Source organism: Salvelinus fontinalis, unplaced genomic scaffold, assembly GCF_029448725.1.
Source record: "Salvelinus fontinalis isolate EN_2023a unplaced genomic scaffold, ASM2944872v1 scaffold_0002, whole genome shotgun sequence".
Lineage (NCBI taxonomy): Eukaryota > Metazoa > Chordata > Actinopteri > Salmoniformes > Salmonidae > Salvelinus > Salvelinus fontinalis.
The window spans coordinates 763,179-787,729 of NW_026600211.1; the positions used below are offsets into that span (position 1 = coordinate 763,179).

Here is a 24,551-nt window from a genome sequence, read left to right on the forward strand (position 1 = left end):
TCTAACCCAATATACCAACACACTCTAACCCAATACACTCTAACCCAATATACCAACACACTCTAACCCAACATACCAACACACTCTAACCCAACATACCAACACACTCTAACCCAACCCAACATACCAACACACTCGAACCCAGCATACCAACACACTCTAACCCAGCATACCAACCCAATACACTCTAACCCAATATACCAAACCCAATATACCAACACTCTAACCCTCTAACCCTAACCCAACATACCAACACACTCTAACCCAACACAATCTAACCCAACATACCAACACACAACCCAACACTCTAACCCAACATACCAACACACTCTAACCCAACATACCAACACTCTAACCCAACCCAACATACCAACACCATGCATACACACATAACAGAGAACTCAAAAAATGTATCTTCAAAAGTGTCATTTATTAAAAGATTTTATTTTTGTATCATCAATGTAAAAAGTACTCCGAAGAGTAACACAGAGTGACAGCAGAGTAAGAGTGAGAAACAGAGAAATAGTGAGAGAGAAGGTAAGAGAGGGAGAGAAAGGGATGAACAGATATGAGAGAGAGAAAGGGAAGAGGGCAAAAGTAGTAGAATGTGGCAGAGAGGGAGGGAGTAGAGGGGGAGGATGGAGGATAGAGAGGGGGAGGAGGGAGGGCGGAGGATAGAAAAGGGGAGGAGGGAGGATAGAGAGGTGGAGGAGGGAGGGCAAAGGATAGAGGGGGAGGGAGGAGTAGAGGGGGAGGAGGGAGGGAGGAGTAGAGGGGGAGGAGGGAGGGAGGAGTAGAGGAGGAGTACAGCATCTACTAAGATATAAAAAGGCAGTTGAAATAAACAAGACATATTATTTCTGACCAATCAGCGGTGGTCTCTGCAGTAGAAAACATACATGGAAAAGAGATCACAAAAATCTGTGCAATCAGTTTCTCTGTCACAAAACAGCTGTATAAAAAACACAAGTAGGTAGAAGTGGCCCTTAACCACAGGCCCGGGGTCAGGTGTGTTTTCAACCCCTAATGGTAAACGTTAGGATTGGGGGTAGGACAAATCTGATCCTAGACCTGTGGTTAAGAGCAACTTATACCTCAAGCATAAAAACATCCCCCAGCCCCAAGTAAAGATGGTAGGTAGGTAACATGGAGGCTACCAGTGATTGTGTGTTCAGTTGTGGCTCTCCTTGGAGAAAGCTATAGGGAGTATGGATGCAACCATATGAACTTGTTATAGCACTGCTTTACTGGAAGCTCTGCATATAAACAGTTTATTAAGCATAAGTAAACTCTTTGTAAACCATGTATCATGTACACCAGTTATTTCCTCTGGAGCTCAGCTGGTAGAGCATGGTGCTTGCAATGCCAGGATAGTGGGTTTGATTCCAGGGACCACCCATATGTAAAAATGTATGCACGCATGACTGTAAGTTGCTTTGGATAAAAAGCGTCTGCTAAATGGCATTTATTATTATATTTCATTAGTAAATACATGTGTATTAATTATTTGTTATGAGGAATATATCAATCATGTTTTAGTCATATTATGTATAGCAGCTTGCGATGATGGTGCAAAATAAATATTCATACTGCCTCCCTTTCAGCTCTGATCCTCACATGTTTTTCAAGTTTGACGAGCGCCAAGAAGCACACAGGAGATAGTAAGCACTGATCACATCCTCCAGTCAGACCTACATAATCAACTATAAATACACCCCAGAGAAGAGGCAACTGTCAATCTAAACACTGAAATAAATGAGCCACTGTCGTTAGTTCATTCAAGACTATGATGTATAGAATACTGTTGTGTTGTACACATGACCACTGCACAGGTTGGAGTAGAGGTTGCCTTGCTGCTGTGGGATCTGTAGGTAGCTAGTTTTGCTCAACAGACCCCTGGAAGCCAGATAAGAGATTGAAGGCAGGAATTAGGCGTTGTGTCCTGTGTTATCCGACTGATTGTGCACTGTGCTATTAAGAAAGACAAGCAAACTATCAAAATGTAGTAGAAAATGCTTTGAAAGAATAAAATGCTTGTTTTTTTTGTACACATCCTATTTGGTAAAGGCACAGTAGTCCAATCATCCCCCCAAAATGTGTCCCATCATAACAGTAAAAACCACAAACCGTTGTACAGCAACTTTCCCAAGAGCATCGGTCAACCAATCGGTCAACCAATTGTAAGTTCAAAGAGCAAGAAACACAGCTGCCAATTAATAAATAAAGGTAATAAATAAACGCAGCGTTGTCAAGTCAACATGTGAATAAATAAACAGGATTTATGTCTGTCTCTGTCTGTCTGTGAGTGGACTCTTCTCTCAGGGTGGTCTTTAGAGTCTCTCACTGAGCCATTTAAAGGATTAAGTTGTCCCTAGAAGCTGATCTAAGATCTGTTTGGTATTCTATCTCCTACCGGTTAGGCATTTGAATTTTGATTTACTGTTTAACGGATAACCCGCTTCACATTTCTCCACACAGAATAAAACACAGTTGTGTTTCATTCGTTTCACAGTCATAATCGATCTTCACCCAAAACACCTTGCATCCGTCTTTACAAACAGATTGTGTCATGTTGGTGGATTGACATTGAAACGATTCTAAACCTCTTTAGACTTCAGTAGAGGTCCCTGCCACGTCCTCTTAGATGTTATTCAGCTCTAGAGGTCATTCAGTAGTCTAATGGCATCTGGCTAATGGGATTATTCCTCACTTCTATCCGTAATGCCTCGGTCTATTGAACTGTCTGTCTGCTGTTATTCACTGGAAGCATCATCTCTGAGGAGATTCCAGGAATATCATTCCAGGAATATAACTATCCTTAATCCCCAAATCTTATCCCACCTGTCCTCCTAACCATCCTCTCCTCGTCACCTCTCACCTCCAACCACCTGAAACCCAAATATCCATAAGCCAACAGCGTTTCCATTAAGTTTGCATAGTGGCATTTACCTTTTCTTAAGTGGAGTAAGAGAGTATACCAGACGGTCAATGAGAGATCCAATATTCTATAAACAAGCGATGGGCTTTAAGACGTGCTTACCAACCTTCCCAATCTACAACTACTATTTGTGCAAAAAAATCTGATTGTTATGGAACTGTGATTATGATTCACAAGGACACATTCTGTCCTCATGTAGTAATAACTGTAGTCTCTCAGGTATCATTTTCATTAATGGTCCTAATTGCGTTTAGGTAGTTGCAAAAGATCCATCATTAAGGAAACACATCAGCACCTAAAGCCATGGCTGCAGTCCAAATTCAAATTAGAGAGTGATGATCGGAGAGGCAACGTCCTTAGTGGAAATCTTGACGTTGAGCTAAAAAACAACCAACCTAAAGCTATTCATGTATCTAGCAAGCTAACGTAGCTAGCTAGCTACAGTTATCCATAGCTGGCTAGCTAGTTTTATAGTTTGGTCATTTATTGCAATACATTTCAGAATTCCCAAAAATATGTTTATGAAGCTAGCTAGGTTTTATAGGCTCCTCACTACGAGACTAAGCCAATATAGCAACGCTAAAATCAATGTCATATATATATATATATATATATATATATATATATGACATTGATATATGACATTGATTTTAGCAAGCTAGAATCATCATTTTGTTTGACAGGCCGAAAATGCAGCGGTGGTGAGTGAATGTGACATTCGCGGCCACCGGAGTATGATACGTGACTACAATTTGCATTGAATTGTGGGTCATATAAACCCCGCAAGTGATCAAAGTTCTTCACTCGCTCCCTCGAGCTAAATCGAGGGCCGAGGGGGCAACGTTAGTGAATTGGACCTCCACTTAAGATGGCAATCAAACTGCATCCGGTTTCAAAGGGGATTCCCCCAAGGGAAAGTGGCTAGTGCAAGGGCTGAGGGGCTAAAAATAAAGTGTTTGGACTGCAGCCCATTTCTACCCCTGACTCTCCCTATCACAGCAGCTTTAGCATGTTGACGTAGTCACACTAGCCTGCTGGTCGGAGTGTGCTCAGTGCATCAGGTCTATAAAGGGGCGGGGTTAACCCTGCTCTTACACTCCACCCTTTTCAAAGGCTTTGCCGTGATTGAATGAGCATGGACCTGCCCCTGACAGGTCTTTACGGTCTTTTTCCCAGTCTTCCTGGCAACAGGCTGGCTTTGGCACCCGATTGGCTGCTGCTGGCTTTGGAGTTTGTTGAAGGGCGTGGTGGAAGAGATTACGCTGTCCTGCATGGCTGGACTGCCCCTGGTGGTGGGAGGTGGCATGACAGGCAGCAGCTGTTTCCCCTCCATTGCTTTCCAGGGGGAAAGGATGGGCACTACAAGGACCGAGGTGGGACCGGGCTCAGAACAGAGCCCCGCTTTGTTGCTCGATGACTCTTCATCTCTCTCTTTGCTATCCTCATCTTCCTTTCTCTCATTATGTTGGTCGCTGGTGGGGTCCTGGAGGTGTGGGGGTACCCCTGAAGTTGCCGAGGGGACGTCTCTCCCCTCCTTCCCCCTCTCCTCTCCTCCACCGCCGTTGAGCCTCTTAAAGAGTACAGGAGGAGGGGTGTCAGAGTCTGTGTCTGACCAACTCAGTCTGCGCTTCTGGAGAGAGACAGAGAGAATGTTGTCAGCCACAACTTATCAACATATTATTGTGTATGTGCGTGTGAGTGTTTGTGTGTTCTCACCTTCACAGGGATGTGCGACTGGTCTCTGTGCCTGTGTGGGGGGTTGCTGCTGGGGCTGTCCCGGGGGGAGATTTGAGGGGGAAAGAGGGTAGGGGCGGTAGGTGGGGCCAAGGGGGACACCTGTGGAAACCACATCTTCAGCATCGTCTCCACCTGGAGAAGAGTGTTCATATACTTTTCCCTACGGAGGTGGAGATAGAGGGAGGAGAGAATGGAGAGATAGAGCGAGGAGAGAATGGAGAGATAGAGCGAGGAGAGAATGGAGAGATAGAGGGAGGAGAGAATGGAGAGATAGAGAGAGAGAGATGAGAGAGAGAAATGGAGGAGAGAGAGGAGAGAATGGAGAGATAGAGGGAGAGAGAAAGAGAGAGAAAGAGAATGGAGAGATAGAGACGAGAGAAGGAGAGATAGAGAGAAGGAGAGATAGAAAGAGAGAATGGAGAGATAGAGGGAGGAGAGAAGGAGAGATAGAGAGAGGAGAGAATGGAGAGATAGAGGAGAGAATGGAGAGATAGAGAGAGGAGAGAATGGAGAGATAGAGGGAGGAGAGAATGGAGAGATAGAGGGAGCAGAGAATGGAGAGATAGAGAGAGGAGAGAATGGAGAGATAGAGAGAGGAGAGAATGGAGAGATAGAGGGAGGAGAGAATGGAGAGATAGAGGGAGGAGAGAATGGAGAGATAGAGAGAGGAGAGAATGGAGAGATAGAGAGAATGGAGATAGAGAGAGGAGAGAATGGAGAGATAGAGGGAGGAGAGAATGGAGAGATAGAGAGAGGAGAGAATGGAGAGATAGAGAGAGGAGAGAATGGAGAGATAGAGAGAATGGAGAGATAGAGAGAGGAGAGAATGGAGAGATAGAGGGAGGAGAGAATGGAGAGATAGAGAGAGGCGAGAATGGAGAGATAGAGGAGAGAATGGAGAGATAGAGAGAGGAGAGAATGGAGAGATAGAGAGAGGAGAGAATGGAGAGATAGAGAGAGGAGAGAATGGAGAGATAGAGGGAGGAGAGAATGGAGAGATAGAGGGAGGAGAGAATGGAGAGATAGAGAGAGGAGAGAATGGAGAGATAGAGAGAATGGAGATAGAGAGAGGAGAGAATGGAGAGATAGAGGGAGGAGAGAATGGAGAGATAGAGAGAGGAGAGAATGGAGAGATAGAGAGAGGAGAGAATGGAGAGATAGAGAGAATGGAGAGATAGAGAGAGGAGAGAATGGAGAGATAGAGGGAGGAGAGAATGGAGAGATAGAGAGAGGCGAGAATGGAGAGATAGAGGAGAGAATGGAGAGATAGGGAGAGGAGAGAATGGAGAGATAGAGGGAGGAGAGAATGGAGAGATAGAGAGAGGAGAGAATGGAGAGATAGAGGGAGGAGAAAATGGAGAGATAGAGAGAGGAGAGAATGGAGAGATAGAGAGAGGAGAGAATGGAGAGATAGAGGGAGGAGAGAATGGAGAGATAGAGGGAGGAGAGAATGGAGAGATAGAGGGAGGAGAGACAGGAGAGATAGAGGGAGGAGGATTATAAGGTTTAGAAAACAACCCTTCTAAGAATAGCATGGACATTAACATTCCTGTTCTCATCTACTAAACACAGATCCAGACTAAATCCACTTCTCTCTCTAAACATTCAAACTGGACTACATATTATGAAAGCTCTCTTTTTCTGCTGTTGTGACATAATGCTGAAACTGAGTAGTGCAGGGTTGAGTCCAGTACGCACATAAACAGGTGTGTGTGTGTGTGTGTGTGTGGTCTTACCCGATGTTGGGTCTCCGTAAGATCCCTACGATCCTCTGGATGCGGTCCATGGCTGCACTCTGCTGGAAACTACTCAGACCTGTCAATCAAATACATAGTCCTCCAGTCAGCATTTACACTGTAACACTTTCTGACACACACACACACACACACACACAGACACACACACACCAGACATACACACACCAATACGCCTACAGATGAAAACTACAGACACAGTAGCTGCAGACTAGATCAATACAGACTAGATCAATACAGACTAGATCAATACAGACTAGATCAATACAGACTAGATCAATACAGACTAGATCAATACAGGCTGCAGCATCACACACCAGTGTAGGAGAATGGTGCTTACCACGGTCAAATCGTCCCCCCTTCAGTCCATTCAACAGCTCCAGTAAGGGCCTTACAAACCCCTGCAGCTCAGCACACTGAGAGAGAGAGAGAGAGAAAGAGAGAGAGAGAGAGAGAGAGAGAGAGAGAGAGAGAGAGAGAGAGAGAGAGAGAGACAGAGAGAGAGAGAGAGAGAGAGAGAGAGAGAGAGAGAGAGAGAGAGAGAGAGAGAGAGAGAGAGAGAGATGATTATTAATGGGGTACAGTACTGTGGTCAAGCTGTCTCTGAAGTTGGTTCAGTCTCAAACATCTGTAGGAAGATGAGTTATATATCCCTGTCTTCCATCCCAATCCCTTCATCTCTCTCTGACATTCACCTTCTGGGCAAAGAGCAGGTCTCCCTCTGTCTTCTCTCTTTCCGTCTCGCTTGTTCTCTGTCTCTCAGCTGTGACCCTGGGGTGACCTACAGTAACCTCTGAACCCCGTGACTCCTCCTCCTCGCGGTCAGTGAAGCCGTCACACGCCCACTGGGACTCGGGACTCTCTGCCCCGGCACTCCCGTTGCCCCTGACCATGCCCCCAGTGCCGAGGATGACGGCGGGGGAGCGTTCAGACAGGAAGACGTCAGTGTCATCCTCCGCCTGCTCAGAGTGGTTGAACAGGTAGCTGTCACTGGAGCTCAGCGAATCAACAGAGGGCTGGGAGGAAGTGCTGCCCTGTGATTGCATCACTGTGTGATTGGAGAGAGGGGGGAAGGGGGGAGAGGCGAGAGAGCATCGGGGAGTGGGGTAAACAGAGAAAAGATTTAGAATAACTGCCAAGTATCAAAATGTGTCCTCTATGACAACAGCCAAATGACATTGTATATTCAACTGAGAGAAAGAAAAATCCAACCCATATTTATGTTTATTTATTTTACCTGTTGTACTTAAACTATTTGCACATAATATGACATTTCAAATGTCTTTATTATTTTGGAACCTTGGTGAGTGTAATATTTACTGTTTGTTTTATATTGTTTTTTTCACTTTTGTTTATTATCTATTTCACTTGTTTTGGTAATGTAAACATATGTTTCCCATGCCAATAAAGCCCTTACATTGAAATTGAATTGAAAGAACGACATTGCTGTGGAAATTGCTATAGGGGAGACATTTTTTTTTATCCTACAACCCAAAAATAATAACACCAATTCAAAATGGTGGGTCTACCAGTGGCCTAGTTAAACATGATATAGAGCGTGACTGGGGGTATGCAGTAGGCACACAATGGCAGTGCATGTCTGGCTCCCATTGAGGGCGAGGAGATGGGGAAAGAGAGAGTGAAAGGCGAGGGGGAAGGGTGTGAGTAGAATATGCAGTAGTAGAATCCAATAAGAAAGGCTGGGTCTTTCTCTCTCTGACTCTCTCCTCCTCGGCCTCCAGGGTTCTCTCTCTCTCGCTCCTCCCCTCTTACTCGCTCTTTCTCTCCATCCCCCCTCACTCTGATTTACTCACTATACCACCCCCCTCCTCTCAGTTTTTCTGTCTGCCTCCCATCTCTTCCTCTCTTTTCCTACCCTCTAACCCCCTCCTCTGTAGACAGTACTCCTTCCCCTCCCTCTCTCTCTCCCCCTCTCTAATCTGGGAGTCCCTGTTGGTTTGTGACCTCAGACTACATTAAGAGGGGTAACAAGAGCACACTAGTATCTCCACACACAAGGTCTAACGCCCACCACCCAAAAATACACACTTTCGTATATACACCCTCCACGCACACAAATGTACACACACACAACATACCGTTAAACACACCCCACACACACACTGATAAAGTCTCGCCACGCACATTCTGCTAGAGCAAACCCTCTGTGATAATAGTCCCTCTGCAATGTACACACACACAAACAAATAAACACACACACATACACACAGACTTATTAATTGACTTTACTGTTTAATAGTCTGTCACAGAAGTTGTGATTTTTATAACTACACACACACACACACACACACTTGTGTAGTTGTGTATTTTAATCCTCTTGATTTTTAATTATTATTTTTAACTCTGTATTGTTGGGAAAGACTAGTAAGCAAGCATTTCACGGTAAAGTCTACACACGTCATATTCGGCACATGGGACAAATACAACTTGTTTTGATTCCACGCGCACGCGCACACACACACACACACACACACACACACACACACACACACACACACACACACACAGAGAGATTAATTCACTTCACTGTTTAATAGTATGTCACAGAAGTTGTAATTTTTACAAGAAAAGGACCACAGTACACTTGGGCAACATAATTGTAACAATCCTAACAATCGATTATAACAGATTGATTATAACTATGGCGGCTCTTTCCTGGGACTTGTGCTGTCCCAATTACGCCTATCATTTAGATAGACTTTGTGGGAATGTAAAGATGAATGACTGAATGCATGCCAATATTATGTAATACAAAGACATAACATGGACCAATGGATCAACCCACTGCATCATATGAGCCAAAACTCATACACTCCTTAGCTTTTTTTCCCGTGTGTGTGTGTGTGTGTGTGTGTGTGTGTGTGTGTGTGTGTGTGTGTGTGTGTGTGTGTGTGTGTGTGTGTGTGTGTTGGCCCGGCCCCGTGTAGGTATGTAGGCTGCAGGGGAATTTGACTGTGTCTCAGGTGGTGTGTGCGTGTGCGTGTGCGTGTGTGTGTGTGTGTGTGTTTGAGGAACGTGATCATGACAAACACAAATATTACAAATGACACTAAGCACAATAATTATACTTATAACGAACACTGACAAATGTAATATATTATGTTAAAGTCTGACGTTGACAAAGGTCTAGCAATTGTTCCATGGTTTTAGAATTAACGCTAGCCTACAGCGCTATAACACTGTAATGCATAAACCATCAACGATGTAACAAATCAGGAGTAGCCTAGCCTACACTAAACACAACGAACGTAATTAAGGAAACGTTGTTTCATGTCTCTGGTATAGCTTATCACAGTCAATTCCGTAAACCGCGCAGGAATGTAGCAATGTAACATTTTAAAGAGAACGCTCACCTGAAATATTGCAACAAAATAACAGCAGTAGAACCGGCCACGGTTGCCAGAAACGGCCTTGATAACGTCTATCTATCTCTGTAGCCCACTTGTCGATATTTGTCTCACACTCGTTGGAACATCAGGTCGGCAGTCTCCTTCCTCTCACGATCGCCGGACCTTCATTGGTTTGCCTCTTTGCTAGTTCTTTCTATCTCCACGGTTTACGAGCTTCAACATGTGCACGGATACACGTGCCCACATTTGTTCGTTCCCTATTGGTTGTTCGTCTGAAGTTACAAACTCCATTGGTGGATCCATGCAGCCAGTGAATTCTTTACTGCCTGCTGATTGGTGGGTCAGCGGGGCACTCAAAGCGCCGCCCATACATGTGGGGCTCGTGGTTAGGCCTGAGTGGGTTGTCTGCTCGTGCCTCAGTCTACTACGGCTGAGCGGTGTAAACACACGCACACGAGCACGCTTTTTTAGGCCTGTAGAGTTATTATAATGAATGCCTAGAGTAAAAATGAGTTATATTGTAAAACAATTTAGGATAGAGGCATAGGCCAATATGATGACTAATTTGTACCTGATGGTCTAGTCCTAAATGCTATATTAGGCAGGACTAGGCCTATAACTCTGAATAAACTGGTGGGCTAAGGGTTCTCTCATGGACATGAGAAGTGCGCACGTGAATACGCGGCACCATTCAAGGTCACCCCTCACACCAGGTCTGGAACAGAGTTCTGTTCTCTTCGTTCTGATCTAGAGAAACCACAAGTCATTATCAACGTGTGAAATAAGCTACCTCAGGAACAGAGAGGAGAACGAAGATCATATTGATACTGTTATTATGGGCTGCGTTTTTGTGAATGTGGCTGTTTGTGTTGTTTTGTACTGTATAATGTCAATGTTAGGCAATAATGGTTTTCAATAAGTCAGAAATGTGTAGATGTGTTTTCAATAAAGAGATGTGTGGACAGGTAACACAAAGTTCCCAACAATGCGAATATTCTCTTCACTCACTGTATGTTTTATGGTCAAATAGTAAAGACTTTTGGATTTGATATGGTCTTCTTGGCATGGACAGCCGATAGAGTCACAGAGGCATATAGCATACGGTGCTTAGGGACCTAAAGCTTTCCATCCCCTCATACATACAGCTAAACATTAACCCAATGACCCTCCTCTTCACCATGCAACACACATACGCTCACACGCAAACACACACACACACACTTGTGTATTTGTGTATTTTATTCCTCTTAATTTTTTATTATATATATTTTTTTTTACTCTGCAATGTTGGGAAAGACTCGTAAGCAAGCATTTCACTCATATTCGGCACATGTGAAAAAAGCAACTTGTTTTGATTAGATTGATTTGACACACACAGAGACCACACAATAGCACACACACACACACACACACACACACACACACACACACACACACACACACACACACACACACACACACACACACACACACACACACACACGCGCGCGCGCGCGCGCGTGCACAAAAATAATGTATAGGCTACTCTTGATTTAATAAAGGTGTTCATTGCTTTGATGTGAAACAGGAACTAATTTCAGATTTGCTGTTTTTTTTATGGGTGTGTATACAGTGTATAGCATATATGTAGTGTTAGGTCACTTCCTCTCCCCATACATCCAGCTCACAATGAACTCAGCAACACTCCTCTTCAACATGCGACATACATAACCTGGCCATTTCCCATTCACTGTCCCTGTTGGCGAAAACCTGGCCATCGTTACACTGTATATACATCTATCATCATATCGCTCTAAAAAAATTTTTTTAACATTAAGTATTTAAATAGTACAGCAATATATGAGCTACTTTTTATTTAATAATATCTTAATTGGTTTGATGTGAAACAAGGATCACTTTCAGATTTGCTGGTGTTTTTCTGGGCATTACAGTACCGGGCAAAAGTTTGGACACACCTACTCATTCAAGGGTTTTTCTTTATTTGTACTATTTTCTACATTGCAAAAAATAATAGTGAAGACATCAAAACTATGAAATAACACATATGGAATCATGTAGTAACCAAAAAAGTGTTAAACAAATAAACATATATTTTATATTTGAGATTCTTCAAAGTAGCCAACCTTCAAAGTAGCCCTGATGACAGCTTTGCACACTCTTGGCATTTATGATGGTGGGTTATTGGGTGTGTATATATAGACTAACGTGAGGTCCTTTATGATGGTGGGTTATTGGGTGGTTATATATAGGCTAACGTGAGGTCCTTTATGATGGTGGGTTATTGGGTGTGTATATATAGGCTAACGTGAGGTCCTTTATGATGGTGGGTTATTGGGTGGTTATATATAGGCTAACGTGAGGTCCTTAATGATGGTGGGTTATTGGGTGGTTATATATAGGCTAACGTGAGATCCTTTATGATGGTGGGTTATTGGGTGGTTATATATAGGCTAACATGAGATCCTTTATGATGGTGGGTTATTGGGTGTGTATATATAGGCTAACGTGAGGTCCTTTATGATGGTGGGTTATTGGGTGGTTATATATAGGCTAACGTGAGGTCCTTTATGATGGTGGGTTATTGGGTGTGTATATATAGGCTAACGTGAGGTCCTTTATGATGGTGGGTTATTGGGTGTGTATATATAGGTTAACGTGAGGTCCTTTATGATGGTGGGTTATTGGGTGGTTATATATAGGCTAACGTGAGGTCCTTTATGATGGTGGGTTATTGGGTGTGTATATATAGGCTAACGTGAGGTCCTTTATGATGGTGGGTTATTGGGTGTGTATATATAGGCTAACGTGAGGTCCTTTATGATGGTGTAACGGCTCTCTTTCGGTGAGTGAGTTGACCAAGGCGCAGCGGGTGATGAATACATAATGTTTTAATGACAAGACGGAAAAACACGAAACGAAATACACTGGAATGATTAACAAAATAACAAAACGAACTAGACAGACCTAAACTATGAACTTACATGAAACGAGGAACACATGAACAGGAACGACCGAACAAACGAGACGAGACCCACAAACAAACAGTGAGAACAACCTACCTTAATATGACTCTCAATTAGAGGAAAACGCAAAACACCTGCCTCTAATCAAGAGCCATACCAGGCAACCCAAAACCAACATAGAAACAGAAAACATAGACTGCCCACCCAAAACTCACGCCCTGACCATCACACACATACAAAACAACAGAAAACAGGTCAGGAACGTGACAGATGGTGGGTTATTGGGTGTGTATATATAGGCTAACGTGAGGTCCTTTATGATGGTGGGTTATTGGGTGTGTATATATAGGCTAACGTGAGGTCCTTTATGATGGTGGGTTATTGGGTGTGTATATATAGACTAACGTGAGATCCTTTATGATGGTGGGTTATTGGGTGGTTATATATAGGCTAACGTGAGGTCCTTTATGATGGTGGGTTATTGGGTGGTTATATATAGACTAACGTGAGGTCCTTTATGATGGTGGGTTATTGGGTGGTTATATATAGGCTAACGTGAGGTCCTTTATGATGGTGGATTATTGGGTGTGTATATATAGGCTAACGTGAGGTCCTTTATGATGGTGGGTTATTGGGTGGTTATATATAGGCTAACGTGAGGTCCTTTATGATGGTGGGTTATTGGGTGGTTATATATAGGCTAACGTGAGGTCCTTTATGATGGTGGGTTATTGGGTGTGTATATATAGGCTAACGTGAGGTCCTTTATGATGGTGGGTTATTGGGTGGTTATATATAGGTTAACGTGAGGTCCTTTATGATGGTGGGTTATTGGGTGTGTATATATAGGCTAACGTGAGGTCCTTTATGATGGTGGGTTATTGGGTGGTTATATATAGGCTAACGTGAGGTCCTTTATGATGGTGGGTTATTGGGTGGTTATATATAGGCTAACGTGAGATCCTTTATGATGGTGGGTTATTGGGTGGTTATATATAGGATACCGTGAGATCCTTTATGATGGTGGGTTATTGGGTGTGTATATATAGGCTAACGTGAGGTCCTAAGTCGATACAAGGCCTTTCCTCCCCCATACATTCCAAAGCAGAATGAACTCAGTGATCCTCCCCTTCACAGGGTTCACTGGTGCTGACGAGTACGACCACCCACTACCTGTCCCGATCTCTCTCTCTCTTATTTCAATTCAATTCAAAGGGCTTTATTGGCATGGGAAACATATGTTTACATTGCCAAAGCAAGTGAAATAGATAATAAACAAAAGTGAAATAAACAATATAAAATTAACAGTAAACTTTACACTCACAAAAGTTCAAAAGGAATAGAGACATTTCAAATATATATACAGTGTTGTAACGATGTGCAAATAAAGTACTTAAAGGAAAATCTCTCTCTCATTATCCTTCACTCCCCTTCCCCCTCTCCACCCTTCCCCCTCTCCACCCTTCCCCCTCTCTACCCTTCCCCCTCTCCACCCTTCCCCCTCTCCACCCTTCCACCTCTCTACCCTTCCCCCTCTCTACCCATCCCCCTCTCTACCCATCCCGCTCTCCATCCTTCCCCCCCTCCACCCATCCCCCTCTCTACCCATCCCGCTCTCCATCCTTCCCCCCCTCTCCACCCAACCCCATCTCTACCCATCCCCCTCTCCACCCACCCCCTCTCTACCCATCCCCCTCTCTACCAACCCCCCTCTCCACCCTTACCCCTCTCCACCCACCCCCCTCTCTACCCTTCCCCCTCTCTACCCACCCCACTCTCCACCCACCCCCCTCTCTACCCTTCCCCCTCTCTACCCACCCCACTCTCCACCCACCCCCCTCTCTACCCATCCCCCTCTCCACCCTTCCCCCATATCTAGGGTCTGTGTGTTTTTCGGCATTCTCAACCGGGGCAGTGAGTTCCAATAGGCTCTACAGACCTTGAGTCGGAGCCTCGCTAGCTGCTGATGACTGATTGTGTGAAAGTTTATTAACATAGTAGAGAGACGAGTTACAGAAGCGTTTCTTGGATAAATGTTCTTTAGCTGGGTGCTATGCCAGAAAGTGATCAGTGATATCAGATCAGTCAATTTGAAAATCTTTGATATAATCTAATCTTTTTCTATTTTAAGATGACTGGGTGGTTGACAGGAGGGAAAAATCCAGGGTGAAATATGACAGGACAACTGGTTGAGTGACAGGTGCTCTCCCTGTGATATGAGCGTTCCAGTGTAGTAAAGCTGGTGTAAATAAAGGGTTCTGTAGGCCTATACAATGTGTATTAATGGTATAAGTAATGGAGAAGAGCACAGGTATGGGTGAAATACAAGCTTACTGTGACTCATGGGAACTAACATACGCCAGAGGGTCAGAGCTTGAGAAGTAAACTAGAAAGACTGGAACCAAGAAAACTTCCTTGTTAAGAAAAGGCTGAGACGCCATGACAGTAGAACGTTGATGCACGTAGGTGTCACATTTTGGGTGCGATAAGTTTAGGTCCGTTGTTGTTGTAAAAGGTCTGGCTAAAGGATATGTGTGGTAAAGGTGTGGTGGGTGTCAGGGGTGGGCTGGCCATCTGGCATTTCGGCAAATGCCAGAGAAGCTGGTTCATTTTTTGCCCAGTGGGCCTGTCAAACTTGTTTTTTATCTGGCTAAGAAATGCAAGGGCCTATTTCTGGTCCTAGTCCACCCCTGGTGGGTGTCTGTAGGTAGAACTAGAGGACAGGTCAGTGAGGGCAGAAACAGCTCAGACACCATCACAGTAAACTGATATACCTGAGGGGTATTACAAAGAAGAATCAATGAGTTAGCCAGCTAACTCATGACTGTTGATTTTCTGGTTTATTAAGAAATCTAAACTTAGATATGAGTTTTTTGTTGTTGAGTCAATTCGACCATTCCCATTTCAACCTTATCTGTCTAAAAAATATAAAGTTATGCTTTCTATAAACCCCTCTGAGGATATACCACAAGGGTCTGTGTGCTTTCTGGCATTCTCAACCAGAGGCAGGGGGTTTCTCTTGACACTGACTGTTGGCCTAGAAGGTTTCTGTTGGCTCACCCTCAGCAATTCATCCGGGATACAGCTAATTCAACCTAGCTTCCTTTTCCACTGATAACCGGATGTGGGAACACCGCTCAGGCGTCTTTTTACGTCTGCTATGTTAGGTTACTATAGGCTTTACAGACCCTGAGCAGGGGCATTGCTAGCTGCTGATGACTGATTGTGTGAAAGTTCAATAACATAGTAGAGAGACGAGTTACAGATGTAGGATCTTAATTTGATCACCCCGTTGCAGGAGAAATTTCCTGCAAATCCACTTGAACAATTCAGACTTGATTTTCCCTTACCAAAAATGTACCAAAAATGATTTTCCCCTACAAAAATGTCCATTAATTATAATCCACATAATATTTCACATTTCCTGTTGCTGCAGGATTATTTTCCTGCTGTAGCAAACCTGCTCAAATGAAGGATCCTACACCTGTACAGGTGTGTTTCTTGGTTAAATGCTCTTTGGCTGGGTGCTATGCAAAAAAAAAAGAAGGATAAATGATATTAGATCAGTCAATTTGAAATAATCTCATATTTTTCTATTTTGGGATAAGGATGACAGGAGGGAGAAAGGCAGGGTCAAAGATGACAGGACAACTGGTTAGGTGACGGGTGCTCTCCCTGTGGCGGAAATGTGAGTTCCAGTGTAGTAACTAGAAAGACTGGAACCTGGAAAACTTCCTTGGTTAGAAAAGGCTGAGATGCCATGACTGTAGAACGTTGATGCATGTAGGTGTCACATTTTGAGTGCGATGAGTTTATGTCCGTTGTTGACAAAAAGGTCTGTCTAAAGGGTATGTATGGTAAAGGTGTGGTGGGTGTCTGTACGTAGGCCTAGAGGCCAGGTGAGGGTAGTGACAGATCAGACACCAGTAAACTGATAAACCTGAAGGATACTACAAAGCAGTTAGCCAGCTAACTTTGATAAATAGCCAGAAAGTACTGTTGATTTTATGGTTCTTAAAAAAAGCTAAACTTAGATATGTGTTATTTGTTGTTAAGTCAATTCGACCATGCCCATTTCAAGTTTATATTTTTTTTTTATGTAAAAGTTATTTCAGAATATTTCGACAAGTTGATTCGTTATGTAGTATACCTCTTGGAGGAACGCTATACAGAAGGGTTATGTAAACTGCACACCTCCTCCCCTTCTCTCTCTATCCTAGTTTAACAGTGCTGTATCAGGCTCCTATTAGACAGCCAAGCCAGAGGACTAGAGGGGGACATCAGACACTAACTAGCCTTCTCTCTCTCCAGACTGTGTGTCCTCACGTGGTCTGCACCTGGCACCTGCACATTGTTTGGCTGTGGGAGACCACATTCCATAACAACAGTTTGGCAAGCAGAGAACACACAGGAATGTTATCTATTTAATCTCTGTGTTCTGATGATATGATAACGACGGCAGGAATAAACTAATGGAGGGCAAACACACTGCTGATCGGGAAACGTGTCGCTCTGTAGATGTGTCGGGTTCTTTAAGTTCCTCGCGCTCATGAACAAGAGGCGCTCAAGCGGAGATTTGTGAATGAAGCAAATAGGCCACGCCTCCTTTACAAATGTGTAACCAATGGTATAGAGAGAAAGGCATTCGCCACGCCCCTTACGATGTTGCTCATCCAATAGAAAGCTGTTAGATGTCATGGCAATTGCATAACATTATTCAATGGTTGCACGTTTGAACGGCCAACTACACAGTGCTGAGAGCAAATTGGAAGAGGAAAGGATGTAGGTTATTATTAATGGGCGTTGTAAAAAGACAAATACCGTTGATACGACAGATGGAAAGTTATAGGCTTTAGCTCTAGGCCTAGTTGTTGAATTGACACCTACCAAGACAACACATAGACATAATAGAAAACGTCCAAACCAATTGTACATATCTCACAACAACAGACTTGTGGTCAGCATTATATATAGCAATATGCTAGCCATATTCAGTGGTTTTATGGAAATAATATCTCCCCCCAAATATAATATGCAAATAGCAGATATGTTTTCAAATATGTACATTTCCTGGCAAAACAGAGAGGACCCGAAGTGTCCTTTATTGTTGATAGAACTCCATCCACAATATTGTGTGAATAGGGCTCCCCCTGGCGTCTACAATTGTTTTCATGCGTCAAGGATTTGCATACATTGTACAAATGTCCTGTTGCTGCTGCACACGACGAAACACCATTGTTCTTGCCACTTACCAACGCTAGAGGGCTCTGTTCTCACTTTCAAGTTTCACGTTTTATTAGTTGTATGTATTTTTTGTTGTTATTTAGCCTTTATTTAACGATACATGATATACACCGATATACACGAAATGCGTACTTTGCAGGTTCCTTCTCGACAATCCAACACCAAAAATAAATAATAAAACATAATAATACGAACACAAAGGAAATGGCTCAGTAGAATATAATACATTTTTAGCATAAGTATACAGGAAGGCACAATTTATAGTACAATATTCACACATCAGGGAAAGGGGGATTGGGGGCCAAGTGTTTAAATGGTGCAGTATTAGTAACAGTAAATAAGAGTCTGGTAGCAGCAGTTGTGATGTGTGTAGCATGAACCTATGTGTGTGTGTGTGTGTGTGTGTGTGTGTGTGTGTGTGTGTGTGTGTGTGTGTGTGTGTGTGTGTGTGTGTGTGTGTGTGTGTGTGTGTGTGTGTGTGTGTGTGTGTGTGTGTGTGTGTGTGTGTGTCACTGTTCCCAAGGTAACAGTTCAGGCCTGTAGTCGTTGCTTTGGATGTGGATTATTCCTCTCTTTTCAAACACTAGTATATTGGTCATGGAGAAGCCAATCTGGCACCAGATAGGGGTTGCCTTAGGCACAGATCTAGGATCAGTGTATCTTCACCAAATCCTAACCTAAGTAGCCTAAGTGTTAGGGGGGAAACTCAGAACTGACTTTAAATCAGTGCCTATGGGCAACTTCATTCTACTCTAATATTTCTTAAAGGACCTTTTTTTAACTTGAAGACACAGCGGAGCAGAGTGGCCATTCCTCTGGGATCTAAAACAGGTCTGTCTCTCCCCATCCTTCTGGGTCCTGAAGCAGGTCTGTTCATCCCCATCCTTCTGGGTCCTAAAGCAGGTCTGTTCATCCCCATTCTCCTGGGTCCTAATGCAGGTCTGTCTCTCCCCATCCTTCTGGGTCCTAAAGCAGGTATGTCTCTCCCCTTCCTTCTGGGTCCTAATGCAGGTCTGTCTCTCCCCATCCTTCTGGGTCCTAAACCAGGTCTGTCTCTCCTCATTCTTCTGGGTCCTAAAACAGGTCTGTCTCTCCCCATCCTTCTGGGTCCTAAAACCGATCTCTCTTTCTCCCCATTCTTCTGGGTCCTAAAGCAGGTCTGTTCATCCCCATCCTTCTGGGTCCTAATGCAGGTCTGTCTCTCCCCATCCTTCTGGGTCCTAATGCAGGTCTGTCTCTCCCCATCCTTCTGGGTCCTAATGCAGGTCTGTCTCTCCCCATCCTTCTGGGTCCTAAACCAGGTCTGTCTCCCCTCATTCCTCTGGGTCCTAAAACAGGTCTCTCTTTCTCCCCATCCTTCTGGGTCCTAAAGCAGGTCTGTTCCTCCCCATCCCTCCCTCTGTCTACTTCTGTCTCCCTCTGTCATAATCTGTCCTGCTGCCCAGTGCTTCATGCAAACGCGAATGACAGCTTGTTCTGAGAAATTAGTGTTGCATTAAACTGAAAACAAACAAATAAGACATGCACACACACACGCATGCCAACATGCCCACTTGTTTCTCACCGATGTACAGGAGTTATCTAGATTACCAATTGATGGATTAGTCTACTTTTGTTCAAAGCTCATACATCAACAAACCCAGACAGAGTTTAGCAATACGTCCGGCTACCCCCTCTCACTCTTTCACTCTTTCATTCACGCTCCCTCTATTTCTATCTCTCTTTCTCTAGCGCTCTCTTTCACTCACACACATTCTCCAACCACCTCTACTCTCCCCATTCTCTATACTCCACTATTATGTTAATTCTCCCTCTTCACTCACTCTTTCATTTTTCCCTCTCTCTCTCTCTCTCTCTCTCTCTCTCTCTCTCTCTCTCTCTCTCTCTCTCTCTCTCTCTCTCCTCTCTCTCTCTCTCTCTCTCTCTCTCTCTCTCTCTCTCTCTCTCTCTCTCTCTCTCTCTCTCTCTCTCTCTCTCTCTCTCTCTCTCACACACACACACACACACACACACACACACACACACACACACACACACACACACACACACACACACACACACACACACACACACACACACACACACACACACACACACACACACACACACACACTAACTCTCTGTTTTGTCACTAAGCTTTACAGTGACCAACACTGGACTCATGCCCACTCACTTGTCCCCCCTTTGCATTCTTCCTTTCTTTCTCTCTTGGCTCTCTCTCTCACTCAATCACTCTTTCCCTCTCCATCTCTACTTTACTGAGACCTAAACTGCTACTTTGAATGATAGAGGGGACCCAGTGTGTAACGCACACACTCTGAGCTAATTTAGAGAGCTGTAGCAGGTTGGATCAGGAGCCCCTGTCTCTCTCTCTATCTCTCTGTCTGTCCGCTCATCTGTGGTTGTGTATGGGAGAGGAAGGCTAACATGGACTTGGTGGGTCTCTCTCTGCCTCTATTACTTGTGTTTTGGCAATGGACAACTACCACAGGCGCCGCCGGTAAGACCTACATCAGCCTTAAGATGGTTTGTTTTGGTTATTGTTTGTTGTTGTAGTAGTACACTCTTGGAAAAAAGGGCTCCAAAAGGGTTCTTCAGTTGTCCCCTTTTTGGTTTCAGGTAAAAACCCATTTTGGTTCCAGATAGAACCCCTTTGGGTTCCTCTGTGGAACCGAAAAGTGTTATTCAAAGGGTTCTCCTATGGGGACAGCCGAAGAACTCTTTTGGGTTCTAGAGTGTAGCATGAGTGTACCTCTAGAGTGTACCTTTTTTTCTTAGAGTGTAGCGGTGGGGGTAGTGGTGGTGGCGGTGGTGGTGGTAGTGATGGTGGTGGTGGTAGTGATGGTGGTGGTGGTGGTGGTAGTGATGGTGGTTGCGGTGGTGGTGGTAGTGATGGTGGTGGTGGTAGTGATGGTGGTGGTGGTGGTGGTAGTGATGGTGGTGGTGGTAGTGATGGTGGTGGTGGTTATGGTGGGGGTAGTGATGGTGGTGGTGGTAGTGATGGTGGTGGTGGTAGTGATGGTGGTGGTGGTAGTGATGGTGGTGGTGGTTATGGTGGTGGTAGTGATGGTGGTGGTGGTAGTGATGGTGGTGGTGGCAGTGATGGTGGTGGTGGTTATGGTGGTGGTGGTAGTGATGGTGGTGGTGGTTATGGTGAGGGTGGTAGTGATGGTGGTGGTGGTTATGGTGGGGGTAGTGATGGTGGTGGTGGTAGTGATGGTGGTGGTGGTAGTGATGGTGGTGGTGGTAGTGATGGTGGTGGTGGTAGTGATGGTGGTGGTGGTAGTGATGGTGGTGCCGGTGGAGGTTGAAGAAACTAGTAGCAGTAGTAACAACAGTAGAATAGTGGCAGTAGAATCAGTAGTTGAACAAGTTGAACAAGGAACAGTATAGTGGTAGTTCAGATATACGGTATATAGTAGTTCAGATATACTGTATATGGTAGTTCAGATATACTGTATATAGTAGTTCAGATATATTGTATATAGTATTTCAGATATACTGTATATAGTAGTTCAGATATACTGTATATAGCAGTTCAGATATACTGTATATAGTAGTCCAGATATACTGTATATAGTAGTTCAGATATACTGTATATAGCAGTTCAGATATACTGTATATAGTAGTTCAGATATACTGTATATAGTAGTCCAGATATACTGGATATAGTAGTTCAGATATACTGTATATAGCAGTTCAGATATACTGTATATAGCAGTTCAGATATACTGTATATAGCATATATATTTTTACAGAGATATCATTTCACTTTTCAATGACACCTGTTCATATTGAAAATGTCACTTGCTGACAATATATTGAATAATTTGGTGAATGTAATACTGAATATAATTGTTGATAACTGCTGTAATGTGTTGTTGTGAGAATGACAATGAAGAAACGTGATTTTATTTCCCCTTTTTCAGTGACGTACTGGACGTACACGGGTAAGAACATCTCTCTGAATAACCAAAAGGCCTTCAAGTTGATTTATAACTATGTTAATATAACTCATAAAGTAAGTGTGGATCACAGTAGGAATATTATCCCTGCCACTAAACACTACACAAATACAACAGTACAGTCTCTGTCTGTCATTTATACATCAGCTCACCTACTGTACGTTCTCTCTCTCTCTCTCTCTCTCTGTCTCTCTCTCTCTCTCTCTCTCTCTCTCTCTCTCTCTCTCTCTCTCTCTCTCTCTCTCTCTGCATGGGAGAAACAGAAACGAGGAGTGGGGGATGGAGAGAGGGAGGGAAATGGGGGTGCAGAAGAGGGAAAGAGAGCTAGAGAGGGGGAGGAAAACGAGAGAAGTGGCAGGTGCACGAGGAGGATGAAGAGTTTGAAAGACGTGTTTCAGCAGCATTGTTACGCCACACAATAACCCTGTGTGTTAGTTGTACTGTCCAGGCTGAGGCACACTGCCTGCCTATCATGTGGACAATGACACTGTAGACCTGAATGGCCCTTAGTGAATGCATACAGAGTGGTAGTGTGTACACTAAGTTCACACAGAGCTTTTCCATTCACATAAAGTACAGAAGCGTACAGTATGTCCTCTAACCAGAGCCTGTGTCCAGGGCTAGCTGGCATCACCACACGGTGATATTTTTCTCTGTGTTCTATAGGACGCGATATACTGTTAAAGTAAATGGTGATGTGGGAGTTGTGTTGTGTTGGTGTGTGTGAGGCGATCTGTGGCATTCTGTGGCTGGCTCGCTCACAGGCACTGCGGCTCTTTGTATGGCATTTTGTGTGTGTGTGTGTGTGTGTGTGTGTGTGTGTGTGTGTGTGTGTGTGTGTGTGTGTGTGTGTGTGTGTGTGTGTGTGTGTGTGTGTGTGTGTGTGTGTGTGTGGCATTGTTCCCATCCACATTGGGGACAGTGGCAGTGCTATGAGAGGTAGAGCAGGTCAGAATGACGGAATATTCCCTCCATTGTAACCATGGGGACCTCCATGACAACCAACTGTGGAGCTGCAGGACAAGTTTTTCTCCTTTTTTGGGGGCGGTGGGCAAGGAGGGGGATAGAGGACGGCTTAGAGGTACAGGCCGGGGGAAGGGTGTGTGTGTGTGTGTGTGTGTGTGTGTGTGTGTGTGTGTGTGTGTGTGTGTGTGTGTGTGTGTGTGTGTGTGTGTGTGTGTGTGTGTGTGTGTGTGTGTGTGTGTGTGTGTGTGTGTGTGTGGGCCCAGCTAGCACATTTGGTTCCTTGGAAGTTGTGGGAACGTATGTTTTTGGTTTGACATTGGTTATGGGAACGATGCCATATGTTTTCTGACAAGTAAAACGGAATGTTTTTTAAACGTAAGTGAAAATGTTGCCTGTTCTGGGAAAGTTTATTTCATGTTGCAGGGAGGTTCTGATACAGTTTTACTCTGGTTCCTTCCCACTGAGCAAAAACTGGTTGAGTCATCAACATAAGTGCATTTCGTATTTTTTTTACCCAACTTTTAACCTAAATCCAATGAAAATGTTTTGTTGATTTCATGTTTAATTCACATTAGTTGGCAACTCAACCAAATGTAAATCAAAACTAGACGTCCAAAAATGGATGTTGCAACTGCTGATTGTGCCTTTAAAGTATTGAAATACCAAGATAATAATGTTTTTTGTGAAGTTCCTTAAATGCGCTGAGAACGATCCAAAGCTAAGCAACTTTCCTGCACCATTCCCAGAACGTTGTGGGAAGATTGTATGCAAAATAACCATAAGACAACCACGCTCTCACCAAGCTCTAACAAACATATGGTTCACAGAACTTCTTTTGTGGTAGCTAGGGAGATAGTGATGGTGTAAAAAAGTCTCTCTCTAATCCCCCTAGGAAAGTAAAATCCCCCTGAGTCCACTGCAGATAAACAATAGGGTGGAGTGGAGAGACAGAGTGCATGTGTAAGTATAGCACTAATGTAGAAAGGATCCCCTCACATTGATTAACAGTAGCAGGCTAGAGAACCCTGAGGGTTGGAAAGACCTCACATTGATTAACAGTAGCATGGAGAGTAGAGCAATGACCTCTGTAGCAGGCTAGAGAACCCTGAGGGTTGGAGAGGAGACCTCACATTGATTAACAGTAGCATGGAGAGTAGAGCACCGACCTCTGTAGCAGGCTAGAGAACCCTGAGGGTTGGAGAGGAGACCTCACATTGATTAACAGTAGCATGGAGAGTAGAGCAATGACCTCTGTAGCAGGCTAGAGAACCCTGAGGGTTGGAGAGGAGACCTCACATTGATTAACAGTAGCATGGAGAGTAGAGCAATGACCTCTGTAGCAGGCTAGAGAACCCTGAGGGTTGGAGAGGAGACCTCACATTGATTAACAGTAGCATGGAGAGTAGAGCACCGACCTCTGTAGCAGGCTAGAGAACCCTGAGGGTTGGAGAGGAGACCTCACATTGAGATCTGAATGAACCCTCTGTGTATTCGATATTATTAACTGTTATAAACTGGTTGGTTCGTGCTCAGAATGCTGATTGGTGTAAATCCGTGGTATATGAGACCGTATACCATGGGTATGATATTTTTTTTACTGTTCTAATTATGTT

The 24,551-nt window shown here is 44.0% G+C and overlaps 2 protein-coding genes across 6 annotated transcripts in view; one reads left to right on the plus strand and one right to left on the minus strand.

Moving 5' to 3' along the window:
- Nucleotides 1-425: 425 nt before the first annotated feature.
- LOC129841848 (uncharacterized) lies at nt 426-10,031 on the minus strand. Of its 2 annotated transcripts, XR_008757380.1 has the most exons (7): nt 9,804-10,031; nt 7,125-7,477; nt 6,770-6,845; nt 6,412-6,490; nt 4,655-4,835; nt 1,095-4,568; nt 426-985 (listed from the first exon to the last, which is right to left on the minus strand). XR_008757380.1 is itself a non-coding variant. In XM_055910166.1 (6 exons), the coding sequence occupies exons 2-6, from the start codon at nt 7,473-7,475 to the stop codon at nt 4,002-4,004; spliced, it is 1,254 nt and encodes a 417-aa protein (XP_055766141.1). In that variant the 5' UTR covers nt 7,476-7,477; nt 9,804-10,031; the 3' UTR covers nt 426-4,001. The 2 variants fall into 2 exon arrangements, 1 of the variants encoding a protein (XP_055766141.1); XM_055910166.1 differs by having other exon boundaries at nt 426-4,568.
- Nucleotides 10,032-20,144: 10,113 nt separating this feature from the next.
- Nucleotides 20,145-24,551, plus strand: part of LOC129841918 (carbonic anhydrase 14-like) — a 36,381-nt gene continuing 31,974 nt past the window's right edge. The window contains exons 1-2 of one of the 4 annotated variants that reach the window (XM_055910281.1): nt 20,146-20,507; nt 21,937-21,957. In XM_055910281.1, the coding sequence (XP_055766256.1) occupies nt 20,435-20,507; nt 21,937-21,957 (94 nt within the window). In that variant the 5' untranslated portion in view covers nt 20,146-20,434. Of the gene's footprint in view, nt 20,508-21,936; nt 21,958-23,203; nt 23,899-24,551 lie in introns of those variants that run through there. The other 3 variants (XM_055910283.1, XM_055910282.1, XM_055910284.1) reach the window with 3 other exon arrangements.